Source organism: Epinephelus moara, chromosome 16 (assembly GCF_006386435.1).
Source record: "Epinephelus moara isolate mb chromosome 16, YSFRI_EMoa_1.0, whole genome shotgun sequence".
NCBI classification, from domain to species: domain Eukaryota; kingdom Metazoa; phylum Chordata; class Actinopteri; order Perciformes; family Serranidae; genus Epinephelus; species Epinephelus moara.
The window spans coordinates 19040970-19055043 of NC_065521.1; the positions used below are offsets into that span (position 1 = coordinate 19040970).

The 14074-nt window shown below is 42.0% G+C and overlaps 1 protein-coding gene across 2 annotated transcripts in view; it reads right to left on the reverse strand.

Annotated features, from left to right (window-relative positions):
- sema3bl (sema domain, immunoglobulin domain (Ig), short basic domain, secreted, (semaphorin) 3bl) overlaps positions 1–13705 on the reverse strand; it is a 79354-nt gene extending 65649 nt beyond the window's left edge. For both annotated transcript variants that reach the window (XM_050065217.1, XM_050065216.1), the window contains exon 1: positions 13298–13705. In XM_050065217.1, coding sequence (XP_049921174.1) covers positions 13298–13403 — 106 coding nt within the window. In that variant the 5' untranslated portion in view covers positions 13404–13705. The remainder of the gene's footprint in view (positions 1–13297) is intronic.
- Between the last annotated feature and the right edge of the window lie 369 nt (positions 13706–14074).

A 14074-nucleotide genomic window follows, 5' to 3' on the forward strand; every position in this document is an offset into this window, starting at 1 on the left:
AGCAGAGCCAGGAGTCAATCCCTCAAGGTTAGTGCGTTTTTTTCTCAATCAGTTGTTCTGGGCAGATCAAAACTTGGACTCACCGTTTTTGCAGAAATAGACTTTTAAACTCTTTTTAGGACGTCTGTCTCAACATTGTGTGAACTGTACCTCCACTAGCAAACAAATATCTACCTGCCTGCAGCCCTGGAGCATTCAAACAACTCTTTATTGACAACTGTCAATAGCCAGAAAAGTCTTCAAAGACCATACAGTATGAGCACATATATCGTGAGCATTGGCTTTACATCGCAGATGATTAACTCGTACAGTGGGAGTTGGAATTAAACAACAACATTTCAAAAACGGGCTCAAATTGTACAATGTATGCTCAGCTTTAGGATTGTTGCACATAGGCTTCTATTACTATTATCATTATAATTAGGTAGTCAAATCCATATTTATAGTTTCTAACTTAGAGCACAATTTTACCATCAAACATGTTTCTTTTTAGCCTCAGTTGTTAATAAAGTATTAATTCACAGCTATTAGACCTTCAGCTATCTGTGCTTTCAGTGTCACAGGGATTTATCCTGGCAGAGACACCACAGGGCAGATAGCTTCTGACAGAGTAAATCCTGGGATTTCCTGCCAACCTGTTACTGCTCCTCACTGGAGATGCCATTTTACAGCTTGCATTCTTGACACACTTGATCATGTGATAAAACCATGAGAAGTGAGATGAGTGCAGAAGCACACAAAAAAACAGTGACCTTACAGTCAAAGTTAGATGTTTTCTTTCTTTGTCTGTCTCTCTGTTTCTTTTTTTCTGTCCTAGTTTTGTCTTTTCTTCTCTCTGTGTCTCACACACACACTCATGCGTGCACATACACACTGACATATTCAAGGCTTCTTCTCTCTCTGTCGTCTCAGGATGCCTATCAGAGTTCCTGTTACCCGATCTTCCCCTCCGGGCCAATCAAAACACAGAGCAGGGTGTTACCTCATCACCCTCGATCCTCATCAACCCTCACCCTCCTCTGCTTCCCCTTCCTCCCTCATTTCATCATCTCTCCCTCCTCTCTTTCTCTCCTTATCTTCCTCCCTCCCTGATGGCCAGTTGCTCTCTCTCTATCCATCTCTCTCTTTTGTCCACTTTCATCCTCACATTTTTAATGCGCTCTTACTCCATTACTCATCCATACCACACACCTCTCTCCCATTTTATCTCCCTCATCCAAAATGATCCACGACTTACCCTGCTCCCTTTAACCCGAGCTTTTCTCTGTCCTTTTCCTCATCGCTGCTTCTCTCCTTACTTAATATCATCCTTCCTCCCATTGCCTAGGAAATCTGTTATCCTCCCTCCTCACCTCTTCCTGGTTCTTATTCCATTTCACTTCATCCCTCCGACCATGCTACAGTATATTTCTCTCTGAGGAAAGACCGGTGTGATCTTATCCCCTCAGTCTTAAAATTTAGTTTTCTCATCACTCGCTTCCTCAATGCCTCATCCTGGGCCTCTAGCTCTCTCTAGCTTCACAAACTTTGTTGAGCACATGCAGCAAAGCACGGGCACACATGCAGTTCTGTACAGTTTAGTTAAACAGGGAAAACAGGCCAATAGTTCAGTCTAGAACCAAGCTTCTGTATCACAGAACAAGACAGTGCGACACATGGAGCCAATGAAACGTTACATATATACAGCTGATGCTCTGTTCTGCAGCAAATTACTGTAAATGAAGAAGCTGGCGGCCAGTATAATAAATGGTTGCAAAACATATTAGGCAGCACTCTTTGTCAGTTAAGATAAACACAAACAGATGCACACGAGTATGAACACATGCACACACTTATCAGAGTTTTTCTTCTGGCATCAGTTAACGGTGATGTTTGTATATTGATTGTGTTTGTCAGTTGCTGTCTAATAGATACATCAGCCCACAGTAGAGTCGTTGTTCTCACTACTTCTTGTCAGCTTTTTCAGTGGAACTAATTGATTGTGGTTATTTCAGTGGCGGGGGGCACAGCACTTCAACATGTGACATGTAAGGTCTCCCATCCTGCACCATAGAGGGTTCCCATCACCTCTGGCCTGTTTTTCTATCACTTTGCATTGGTCCTGAGCCAAAGTGCCAAATGGTACGACACTGAAATGACATGAGAAGACAAGGAGAACCCTCTTTGTCTTTGCTTGTGTTCCTGTGTGTGCTTATGTGTGTGTGTTTGTGCAATCATCCTTGTAAGTTTCTTTCCCTCTGTTTTTCTTTCTTTGTATGCTTGCTGCTCTCTGCAGGAAGATCCAGCTGTACTACTGTGTATGTAATGCCTGGTGATCCTTTAATGTCTCCAGTGAAAAAACACACGAGCAGAGCTGAGGATGTTTATCTATCTCACAGAGAGAGGGTGGTGGAGAGATGTTTCTTTCTTATGTTGAAATAATAAGACTTCACATAAAACACTGGCAAGGCATCTGTCATTCCAACAACGCGACCCAGCATGCACTTGGCGGACGGTGACATACAGGAGGAGGCCAAGTTCAACATTAGTCCAACTGAGCACAAAGTTTTCACAAGGTGTTATTATGAGACTGTGATTTGTTGAAAGTATTAAAAGCTCTGAGCAGACATGTAAAGTAGATGGGCATGTAAGTTAGAATAAATTTCATATTAGTACTACATTTGCACTGGTTTTCAATAAAGGTGCTGTCATATTGTCCAAATGTTGTTTGGCAAGTGACACTAGGCATTAGCATGTCTGAAGAAACCTGTATTGTTTGTCATTTACCATGGATGGGTTACTGAACGGGACTACCCGGCACAGGTCCAGGTGCACAAAGTGTTAAGGCCCCCCCTGGCCTTTATCTGAAAAATGTCACTCAAATTACCACATACCAATACCCTGGAAATCCAGAGCTCTCGTGAGAGCACAATTTGAATTTACTCAGCGAGTCACTCTGGCAATCAGTAATGATGCTCATTACCCATGCCGTTGGAGCCGAGCTGCACCAATCACATCGGTGTATCTGATATAGGCGGGCCAGAGGCGAGCTAAACAGATGACGACAGTCCGGAATCAGTCAGTAAACATTGCAAGATGGCTATGGATGAACACCAGTTGTTTGAAACGGCTTTGGCTGCTACAATGACCTCTTTAAAAGAGGAACAGAAGACGGCGCTCGAATCTTTCCTTTGCAAGAAGGACGTTTTTGCCGACCGGATACGGCAAGAGTCTAATCTACCAGTTAGCTCCGCTGGTAGCGCTGTGGATACGTCACCCTGTGTACTGTTCCGATTGGTCGTAGTGTTATCCAGTTGCATGCAGTGATATTTACAAATGCATGCTTGGTGCTGCCCCTCGAGTTGGGCCATTCTCATTACTCATGGCCAGACCCTAAATCTTTCTAGATTTGGGTCTGGATTTCCAGGCTAACATACCAACCCAAAAGAGACTCAAAATGACCACAAAGAGAAGCAAAGGAGCAACAAAGAGACACTAAATAACAACAAGAACGGGCAAAACAACCATAAAGAGACACCGAATGACCAAAAAAGACACAAAATTACCTCAAAAACACACACAAAGAGACACAAAACTGCAAAAAGATGCATAACGACTACAAAGAGATGAAAAACCACCATGAAGTTTGTGTGTTTGTGTGTCTTGCTTCTGCATAGGAGAGGTGGTGGAGCCCTTTGCATATCTGTACCCAACTGGGGCCACCTGTCTCACAACCTGCACATGCATTTAACCCTGACTGTGATCTTTCCCTTACCTTTACCAGCTGGTTTTAATGGTTATTTTTCTGCCTATGTTGTAGACAACAGGCACAGCAAGACACGCCAACAAGTGGTTTTAGTTTTAGTTAGCTAACCTTAAAAAGACACCATAATCAACATCAGCTACACTCATATTTTAGTCTCCACGTGTGGTTGCCATGGGAGAACTGTCGAAAACATTAGCTTTGAGGATTTCATGCATCCGTTTTCACCGGGACTATCTAATTTGTCTACAAACAAAAATATGCCTCAGGAGTAATTTCAAAGACGCTGCAATCAAATCAGAATCCTACACACAGGGGCTTTTATTTGGAGCTGAGACAGGGTAGACGGAAAATGAGCAGAGCAGTGAAGACCAGCACAGTCAGAGTAGATAACAATGGATCAGATTGGGACCAGAGCAGAGGGTGAGTCAGACCTCTCGAGGACAGCAAGGAGGAGAGTGCGTGTTCATTCTTCAGGGTGTGGCAGCGTGAAGAAAGTTTGGAGAAATTGGTTTTTTTTTTAGGACTTGAACCCCCCTTGGTGAACGTCCACTGCTGTGATTTATAACGCCCATGTTGGAAAAACGACCATCGCCGTGGACACTGAGGGTTGGTTTTGGCTGGCCTTTTTAGCGCACACACACACACACACACACACAAAAACACACACACACACATTCTTTAACATGGACATGCGAGTCAAACAAGAGTGGATAGACGTAAAGATTTCACAAATGAAGGAGATACAGGATACTCCCACTATGTGCACGACACACACACAAACACACACACATACACAGAGACACACACGTCTCATAACTCCTGTGTGTAAGAAGAGTACTTGGTAATCTACATGACAGATGGTCAAAGCCACATTGTTGGGACTTGAACCCTCAACCTTTGCTTCTCAAAGAGACCAGTGTCTTTCAGCCTGCAGGTTAGCCTCTCTCTTCCTCTTATCCATCTATCTGTCATTCTTCCATGTCCCTCATCTTTCTCTCCTCTCTTTCAACCTTGTTTCCTTTCCTTTTGATTTTCTTAGCCTCTCTCTGTCCTTTTTTTTCATCCATTTATCTCTCTCCACTACGGTGCCATGACCTCTTTTCATCTGTAGTTCCCTCTCTGTCCAATGCTTCCTTTTTCCTCTCTTCATTCACCTCTGTTTCTTTTACATTCACTCTTTCATGGACCAATCATTTGTTTTCTGTCGACATTCAAAGATCTTTCATTCATTACTTCCCTCTCTTTCTCCTCTGTCCTTTTCTCTCTCTGTTCTTTGAAATTCATTGGTGTGTCCATTCTTTCTTCCATTCACCCTTCAGCCTGTTGATTCATGCCAGCATTAGGGGCACATCTTTTAATTCACAGTGCAGTCCTGCTTCAGGCGTTTGAGAGGCCTGCGTGCACTGACCTTTCAGGGGTATCAATGTAGCGTTTATCTGGACATGTTTTGCAGCAAATCTAAGCTGTTTGAATCCAGCAGGGGTTTATCAGTCTATCCTTGGACTATAAGGGACATGATGGGGTGGTAGTCTTATCTCTCAGGGGTAGCTAGTAGGCACAAGGCAGTCCAGCTTTAGAGTCTATAGTTAATGGATGTTTTAAGAGCAAAGCTGTATCTTGAAGTAAAATTGCACAACTTTTATTAGGTACCAGTGATGGCTGAACATCTTAAGAGACAGGGCTGGCCTCACTATACCTTTCTTATTATTGACACATTTCAATAAAAGACCAAAACCAACAATGTCCCAGTCAGTCTCACCACTTTCCAACTTTTCTACCTTGTCTGCGACTTTGAAATGGGTAACTAATTCCCTTAAACACCTGGGCACTGTAATTTTTAGCAAGCATGCCTTGTTGGAGACTATTTTCAGCGATGGATTAAAACACATTTGGAACTCCAGCAACTTACAGTAAAGTACAAGTGGAAGTCTATGGAATACTACGCTATATCAAGCTGTGACTCCACTGAGTATCTAGTAGGATCAATATATTGTTGGGTTTTTCGTTTTCAGGACATTTGTTGACAGTTAGGAAATATAGAATAATGTCAGCCTCGTCCTTTAACCACCTTTGTCTACTTAAAGGGATAGTTTGGATTGTTTTGAAGTGGGGTTGTATGAGGTACTTGCTGAAGGGTAACTGCACTAAAAGTGAAACTCATGCTCTCTTCAAAGCCACCAGACTCCATTCACGAAAACAGCAATTTTACCTTGCAGAACACAGGAGCTGCTGGTTTACCACTGCCTCGATTAGTTAGTTTGTTTGTGTAATTTTGTGACTTTGGAGTTTTAAATGGGTAGTCCTGATTCACCAAAGTCACACAATCACACAAACCAATTAACTGATCGAGGCAGTGGTAGACCAGCAGCTCCCGTGTTCTGCAAGGTAAAATTGCTGTTTTTGTCAAAGGAGTCTGGTGGCTTTGAAGAGAGTATAGCTGGATTATGGCTTTAGTTCCCAGTTGGAAAGGGCTGTCTGGCAGCAAGGTAAAGCAGTGAAAATATTCGAAATATAGCGTACACTTAAACTGATATTGATTTTTGTTTTGGTGGCTGAAACACATTTTGCTGCTGCCCATGTCCACAGCAGTACATTGCCTATCTTCTTAGTTGGTATTACTGTCTGTTCCTCAAAATCTCGGGCGCACTGACCGCCATCTACTGTAGGTAATACACTGACTTTGGATCAGTAACTCACACAACCCCACTTAAAAAAAAATCCAGACTATCCCTTTAAGGTGCTAAGAGGAACTTATTTACAAAGTTCTTGTCTTGTAGACACAATTTCACATGATTTCTTCTTGTTAAAAGCTGCCACTAGTGGCTGCCAAAATACTGACTACTGCTGGCCATTCATGTAAGGCAAAAAGAAGTTGTAAATCATCATCCAACAATTTCGTAGGCTGTGTAACAGATGATTAGATCAGTTTGACCACCGATGGATGACTGCTAATGTTAAACAAAGCACAAGGTGGGCCTACTGTTGCTATGGTTGCCTGTTTAATATACTTTACCAAATGCTTAAGGGTGTTGGGTTAACTGGTGACTGGAAATATGCTCATTGTGTCCTGTTCTGTTAGTATTAATGCTGCCAGGCAGTAAGAAACACGTACGTTCTGTGTCCTTCATGTGATAATATCTGTTTGCTTTATAGTGATGAAGATAAAACACTTCAACTACCAACATGTTCCTGGGTCATTTAAAATCTGCTCTGCCGAGAAATGAGCCTCGACCTCACCTATAATGCAATTTCCTTTTAGAAGCAGGAGGAACAATAGCAACAGTCAGCAGGGAGTTATTCTTTATCGGTGTGACACATGTGGTTCAGCAAATAGAAACAATTAAGGACAGATGTTTTCATCCACAGTGTTTATAAAGGATTTCTTGCGCAGAAGTTTTCTTATCTTAGACGTCCTTGTGGCTTTCTGATTTGTGAACTTTATCTCTTATATCTCTTCCTCTCTTTTCTCTTACTTTCCCCTTTTTTTCTTTCCCTCGCTCCGTCATTTTTCTTTTCCTTTAAACATCACAGGCACCTTTCCTTTTCTCACCCCAGCTTCCTCTCCATCTGTGCTCTCTGATCTGGCCCTGTGTTTATCTCAATCCTGTTTCCAGCTCCCCATCTCTCACACATTGACTGCCGATTCTCTCTGATTCCTCCATCTGTGTGTCGTCTGTGATCTGGCCAGGCCGCCATCTGAGGGCTGTCACAGGAGAGATGCTGTTGACATGACACACAAGTGACACCTTGAGACACACAGATGTCTCCATCAGACGCAATCGCCCTCTCTGCCTTTGACACACAGTCACACAGAGTTAACTTCAAACACACACACACACACACACACTACTTCAGCATCCACATGTTTCTACATCAGAAGCAATATGTCTCTTTTTCTTTCACACACAGAGTCACATTTTGTACTTCATACACACCTACACAGTAATACCCACACATACACACACAAAAATGCTTTACAGATCAAAGACACCTACACACACATATCTGTATCCAACATACTCACTGCCTTTCTCTTTTTTCTCACACACACACCACTCTTCACCCCTCACATCATGCCCGCGGTGTCAGAAACATGTAGTGTGTTTCCTCTGTCAGCAGCTCCACATACCAGACAGAAAACCTCTCCACGGTGTCTCTGTAGCCTCCAAACTAAATATGGGTAATTTTTTATGGACCACACAAAGCACTTTTGTGCTGCTTCCATTACAGTATGTAGGACATACATACATACATACATACATACATCTCTATTCATCCAATCACTGGACTGAGTAAACAAAAACATATTTTTTGTTGTGATTTTATATTCAAACCACAATACTGAAGTACAGTAGCATGCACAGGGAAAATGTTTATGGTTAAGAAAGCTGAATTATTACTCCCTAAATTGCTCCCTAAATGTGAAATGTATGTTTTTTCCAATGAGTGCGTAGGCTGAGGTGGGTCCCCAGAAGGACAGGTCAACATTTATGTAATAGACCTTAAAGACTTGTCTATTATGTCATGGTAGTGACAGGCAGGAGAATTCAAACTCTTAGATCAAAGCAGCAAGAAGCCTTTGTCTGTGGAGTTTGTATGTTCTCTTCACTCTCTCGGGTTAACTTAATTGGCAACTCTAAATTGCCCGTAGGTATGAGTGTGAGCTTGAATGTCTGTGTCGGCCCTGTGATTTTTCTTTAAATATATGTTTTTATTGCCTTTATGATGAAGCAGCTGGAGAGTGACAAGATAGGGCAGAGAGGGAGGGGGTGAAGGGGGACCTAAACTCAAGCTGCTGTGACCTGTACATGGTGTGCAGCACCCTGCAACCCTCTAAAGCAGCGGTTCCCAACTAGTCCAGCCACGGGGTCCAGATTTCTTCTTAATCATCAGATCAAGGTCCAAATAGTTTCATATATTTAGGGTGATGCTAGTGTTTGGCCATGGCCTCAAGCTAGCTAGTTGTCTCCGTCAAATAGCTGTTTGTAACAATCACTCTTCAGCAGGAAACGACACTTCAAAATAAATTCTCTGTGCCAGAAATTCTCTGTATAAATAAATAAAGTGGGTTTTTTAACAAACTCAATGCGCTGGCAAATAACTTGCAGTCCATTTAGAATGGACCCACGACTCACCAGTTGGGAACCACTGCTCTCAAGGATGAGAGGGTAGAGCTGATGGATGGATATATATCTAAATGGATTTTTTCTTTGATAACATATGACCTTATGTTGGCAAACTGTCCTGACATCAGCAGGGTAATACCCTTGCTCATTCAAATCCATATGTTCCATTATAATGAAGAGCAGTGATTCAATCATGGAACATAGAACCTTTCAGCTGTAATCCCTTACACAATACACACACTATCTTGCCAATCGGAGTTAAGCATTCTATACCATGAAATATACTAATAATAAAAACTTCAAGACATACTTAAATGCCATCGTAATGGTGTCCCAGTGGATATGTTTGGGGCTCAAACTTGCATACAAAGCTTCAGAAACACATTACCCAACAGTAAGATGCCCCTTCATCTTGGCTTAAAAGCTTAAAGACCTTATCAAACTGTTTCAACCTTTATAAATACATCACTTCTGCACTTGAGTGGACAGCTGAAATCAATAAAGGATTACAACTTTCACCTGGACCAGGACTTTACTTTCAGTCTGTTTCTTACTGTTCCTTTTCATTTCTTTTATGAAACTATTTGGACTATTGTTCATGAACTGTAAACTTTAAATATTGTCCATTGAGCCTACGGGCTAAACCCCCCCTTGCCTATAGTTAAGATCTTACACAAACATTTGAAATTTATTCACATGTCAACCATTAATAAAACAGTAAAACCTCTAAACGCTTTCTTATTCTCGATATTTCTTCGAGCTGAAGCTTACAATCATCCCAGTAAAAATCCAGGTGCCTGACGAGCCAGTTGGCTTGGTTATTAAAACCTTGAAGTTCCTCTCTTTTCTTTCCTCTTTTTCTTTCCTTTGCTGGGGTTTAGATTTGTCCAGAGGCCTGGGAGCACTTAAACTGAGCTCAGGGAAGGAGCTATTACACAGAGCAGGGAGGGAGTGATGGATGAAAAAGAATAGAGAAAGAAAGGAAAAGAGTTGAAAGATGAAAGGATGGGAGACGCCCTACATTTCAGCAGCTCCGGAGTCTCCGGCAGACTCCGGGTGACAGATTACCCAGCTCCGCCTAAGAACAACTAACACCCGTCCGTATGTAAGCATGTGGGCAACACCGACTGAGAAAACAAACTCATTAATTCGCAGGCTGTAAGCAAAAACAAACACAACCCTTCAGTCTGAGAACTAACGCGATCTGATCAAAATAGGACGCTGATGTGTGAGTTGGTGTTTTCAAGTGCCCCCCTGCCTTTGGCGAGACAAAGTGAATATTGTATTAGACAGAGTGTGCGTCTCCAAAGTCAGTGTGTGTTTGTGTGAGTGCGAGAGAGGAATTCAAATGAATAAATGAAGCCGGCAGATTGAAGAAAGAGGAAGACAAATGAAAGACATACAGAGACAGATAGGAGAAAGGCAGAGAGAGATGCATGATGGGAGGTTGGTATAGATGCTTGGCAGAGGGCTGGGAGTGCAGCCAACCGCGCACACATCGCATACCTCGACGTCTCAATGTTACCCCCCGTAAGACACACACATGAGCAAACACACATTCTCACTTTTGTTGTTGAGAGTGAATTGCAAATTAGGCTTTTAAGAAAATATGAACTGGGATTTTCTCTAAACATATTAATGTTCTATAAAATCACTAAAGGAAGATAAATAAATAAGCAAGATATAAGAAAGTGACATTTGATTATTTGCAGGCCAAAAGCAGTTTAGGTGTTTAAGTTAAAACTGGGATACATTAGTGTAGAAGTTTTTTAGATGTCTAGGCTCATGTCAGCATTTTAGCATTTAAATGAGTGTACTGCAACGTGTATTTAGGATCAATTTCACATTGAAATAAAGGCATTTTAATGCTGTAGAAAGGCCGGGTGTATGTAAAATAGATGTCTAAAATAATCACTCTTCAACTTATTATACTAAGATGAATTTTACCTTCAAATGACTAAATCAATGCTGACTGGAATGTCTGACGTACTTTAATAGTTTGGAGGTAAAAATGGCATTCTTCCTGCTTTAACCTCTACCCACTAATTGATTGAAATGAGATAATGACAGCTTTTCCTGTCGCCAAATTAACTCTACATCCTCCTGGGGATACAAACACCCTCCGGGCTTCCCCGGGTTATAATGAAAGAGGGGGCGATAGAGGAAGAGACACACAAACAAGAGGCAGAAAGAAAGAGCACTTAGGTGAGTCAGGAATTAGACTAAAGAGAGAGAAGATGAGACACATGAAGACTTACAAAACAATATATCAAGAAGGATCAAACAAAGACAAGAGACTTAACTTGAGGGAAATTATGTATAACAGGACAAACTGGAGGGGTCAGATCTGAGGTCATCAAGGCAGGAAGCAAGAAACGGGTTGGTTGCTAATGGGAATCATATAGGCAGTTATTTCCCACACTCCTCATAATGCTCAAAAAAATGAGAGTTGAGTGTTTTTCGATGGCAATTAATGATGAAAAACAAGTTTTATGTGGTGCTGTTTATTGCCAGACCAAAGTGAAAATGGACTGGCTTTGAAAAAGCGGCTCTACATCAGTGAAGGGCAGTGACTCACAATCTTGGGTACTGCTTTTTCCATTTCAAGTGTTTGCCCAGGGCATGAACGTGTGTGTTCAATAACAGAGGTTCTCTGCACCCTGCGTCTACTACTCAGCTGTGTTGCAGGATTTCCTGATTATTTTCTATCATATATAATGACAATATTACAGTGAAACAATAAAAATAGACTCTCAAGATATTATACAGTGACAAAACTATAAGATCAAATTTGAATGAACAGAGGATAAAATGCTAAATTTGTCACATTTAATCACACCCAAACTGACCTTGGTGGACACCCAATAATCTAACTGCAACCTGGCACCTCACTACAGGCCACAGTGGTCATGACATTGCCCCCCACAAAACAAAAGTGTTACAATAAATTAAAAGAAACATAAAGTTCTTTAAAAAAAATAATGGTCCATCCTCTGAGGAGCATGACTGTTCAGAAAGGTTCATAGTGGTTTGTCAGTTAGATTTTGATATTTCATGTGCATAAGTGACATTTGGCCTGATGGTGTCACTAGAGGAAATTTCAGGGGTTACCTGAGCATTAAGGTTCTTCCACTGCAGGACCATTTGATTCGATCGGTCATTTTTATCCTTCGGCCGTGCTGCTAACAGAGCAAAATCTAATAATACGACAGCACAAAGCAGTGGCCAAGTTCATAAAAATACCAAATATCCGTTGCCCTGTAACCTCAATCTGTATTCAGCCCCTTTCCAGTTGTTCTCCCTCATTTCTTAATCAGTCTCTATCTCTCTGTCTCCCCTGCTGAGCTGTATTTCCAGTGTAGCCAACAGGAAGACCAGTTAACTCAGATGGTGACTTTTCTCCTGAAAACATGGAGCTGAACAGGAGGAAATCCTGTGTGATATCTATCGCTGATGATGATTGCAGACTCGCTCCAGCCTGAGTGAAACGAAACAATGAGCATGGTTTGGCAATAACACGGTCAACAGCATTTAAGCGGGCACACACACACACACACACACACACACACACACACACAGGGTCTATCTTTACTGCCTTATTATCATTGAACTTGTGTGAGTCATGTTCAACAACAGGGTTCTGATTAGAGAGGGGAGAGGAAAAGAGATCATGCTGTGTGTGAACTGTATATGGCAATGTTTCAATTTTTGGAAAGATATTAAACTATTTAATACTTATCATGTGAGGAGCAAAAAGATCAGCGCCAATAAAATCAGTTTTATCAAAGCCTTTCATTGTTCTGCAGCAGAAACGACTTTTTAAAGGTGAAAGGTCATCACAGAGGTGTGGACAGTCTGAGCCTTAATAGATTAAACCCACCTCTTTGTCTTTTAGACCTAATCACATAATGTTAAAAACCATACCGTCATAAGAGATAATTAGCCTATCTAACATCCTTGCGAGGTGTTTCCGTTGCGGTTGCCGCTTCTCATAAACCTTTAGTGAGAAGATCACACCCTGGTGTGTCCCACCGCAGAGCGATGAACCTCAGCCAAAATCTCCTCTGGCTGGACACCCCGCCTGCTCTGCAGAGCGCTCTCAACCTGGAAACCAACGTGTGCGTACTTCCTTAAACACATAAACCTCCCGTAACAGTAGCCAAAACATCGAGCAGAATTTAACGCTTCCAGCTCGGACCACCGCGAAGAAAATAAATACTTTGAGATAAATAAAAATAAGTAAATAAAAATAAGCCTTTAAGCTCTGTTACCGTGGGAGTGTTAAGGTGAAATATTCACAGAAAGAATATCTGCTCACCAATTAGTGCCACCTGTAGGGCACGCGCGTGCACAGAATGAAGTGATTGAGAGCAGCTGCGTCAAGATAGATAGATAACTAGAAATAGATAGCTGATCAGTTAATTACCTTTGTATGACAGTCTCAGCCGCGGAACATTTAACTTGGTCGCTGTGACGCTGGCGACAAGTAGCGCAACAAGGATCATGTTGAAGAAAGGTGTAAATCCCTTCATTCTGTTCAGGAGATGCTCCCCAGCTTTTACCTGTTACTCAACAAATGTCTTTCCAATAATCAAAACAGAATATTCCAGGAGAATTTAAGGGGGGGAGACACTGCTGGATCCTTGCTCTCACAGTGCCAACATTTGCGTTTTCAGGTAGTTCCCCGCGGTGCGTAAAAGGGTCTTTGGCCGAGTAGCTGGGTGTCCTCTCCGCGGAGTGACTGCCGCGCTCTGCTCGGGCTGATGATTTGATTCAGTGACTCCGCTCTAGAGGCTGACGCTCCTTCACTTCACTTCCAGCAGCTGCCCAACAGAAGTCTGTTTCAGCCTGAGAGAGAGACACCACGCCTTTACAGCACAGAGAGAGAGAGAGCAGTAGCGCTTAATGAGCTCCCCCTCCTTTGCGCACAACCTACACTCTACAAACGGTGCACTTGGCGGCACGCTTTTACAGATGATTCATACTATTTCAACACCAAGTAAAGTGCATTTAGTAATAATGTAGCCATTTATCATTAAGGAGTATGTGAACCTATAATCAATCTTTTGTTACACGTTATCATTCACCTAAGACATTTAAAGTGTTCACATGAATAAAGTAGTTGGCTACATGCTTCAGAGACCTTATACCTGCTTACAACTGCAATTCTGTTTTATTTTTAACCACTTATTAAATGTTCATA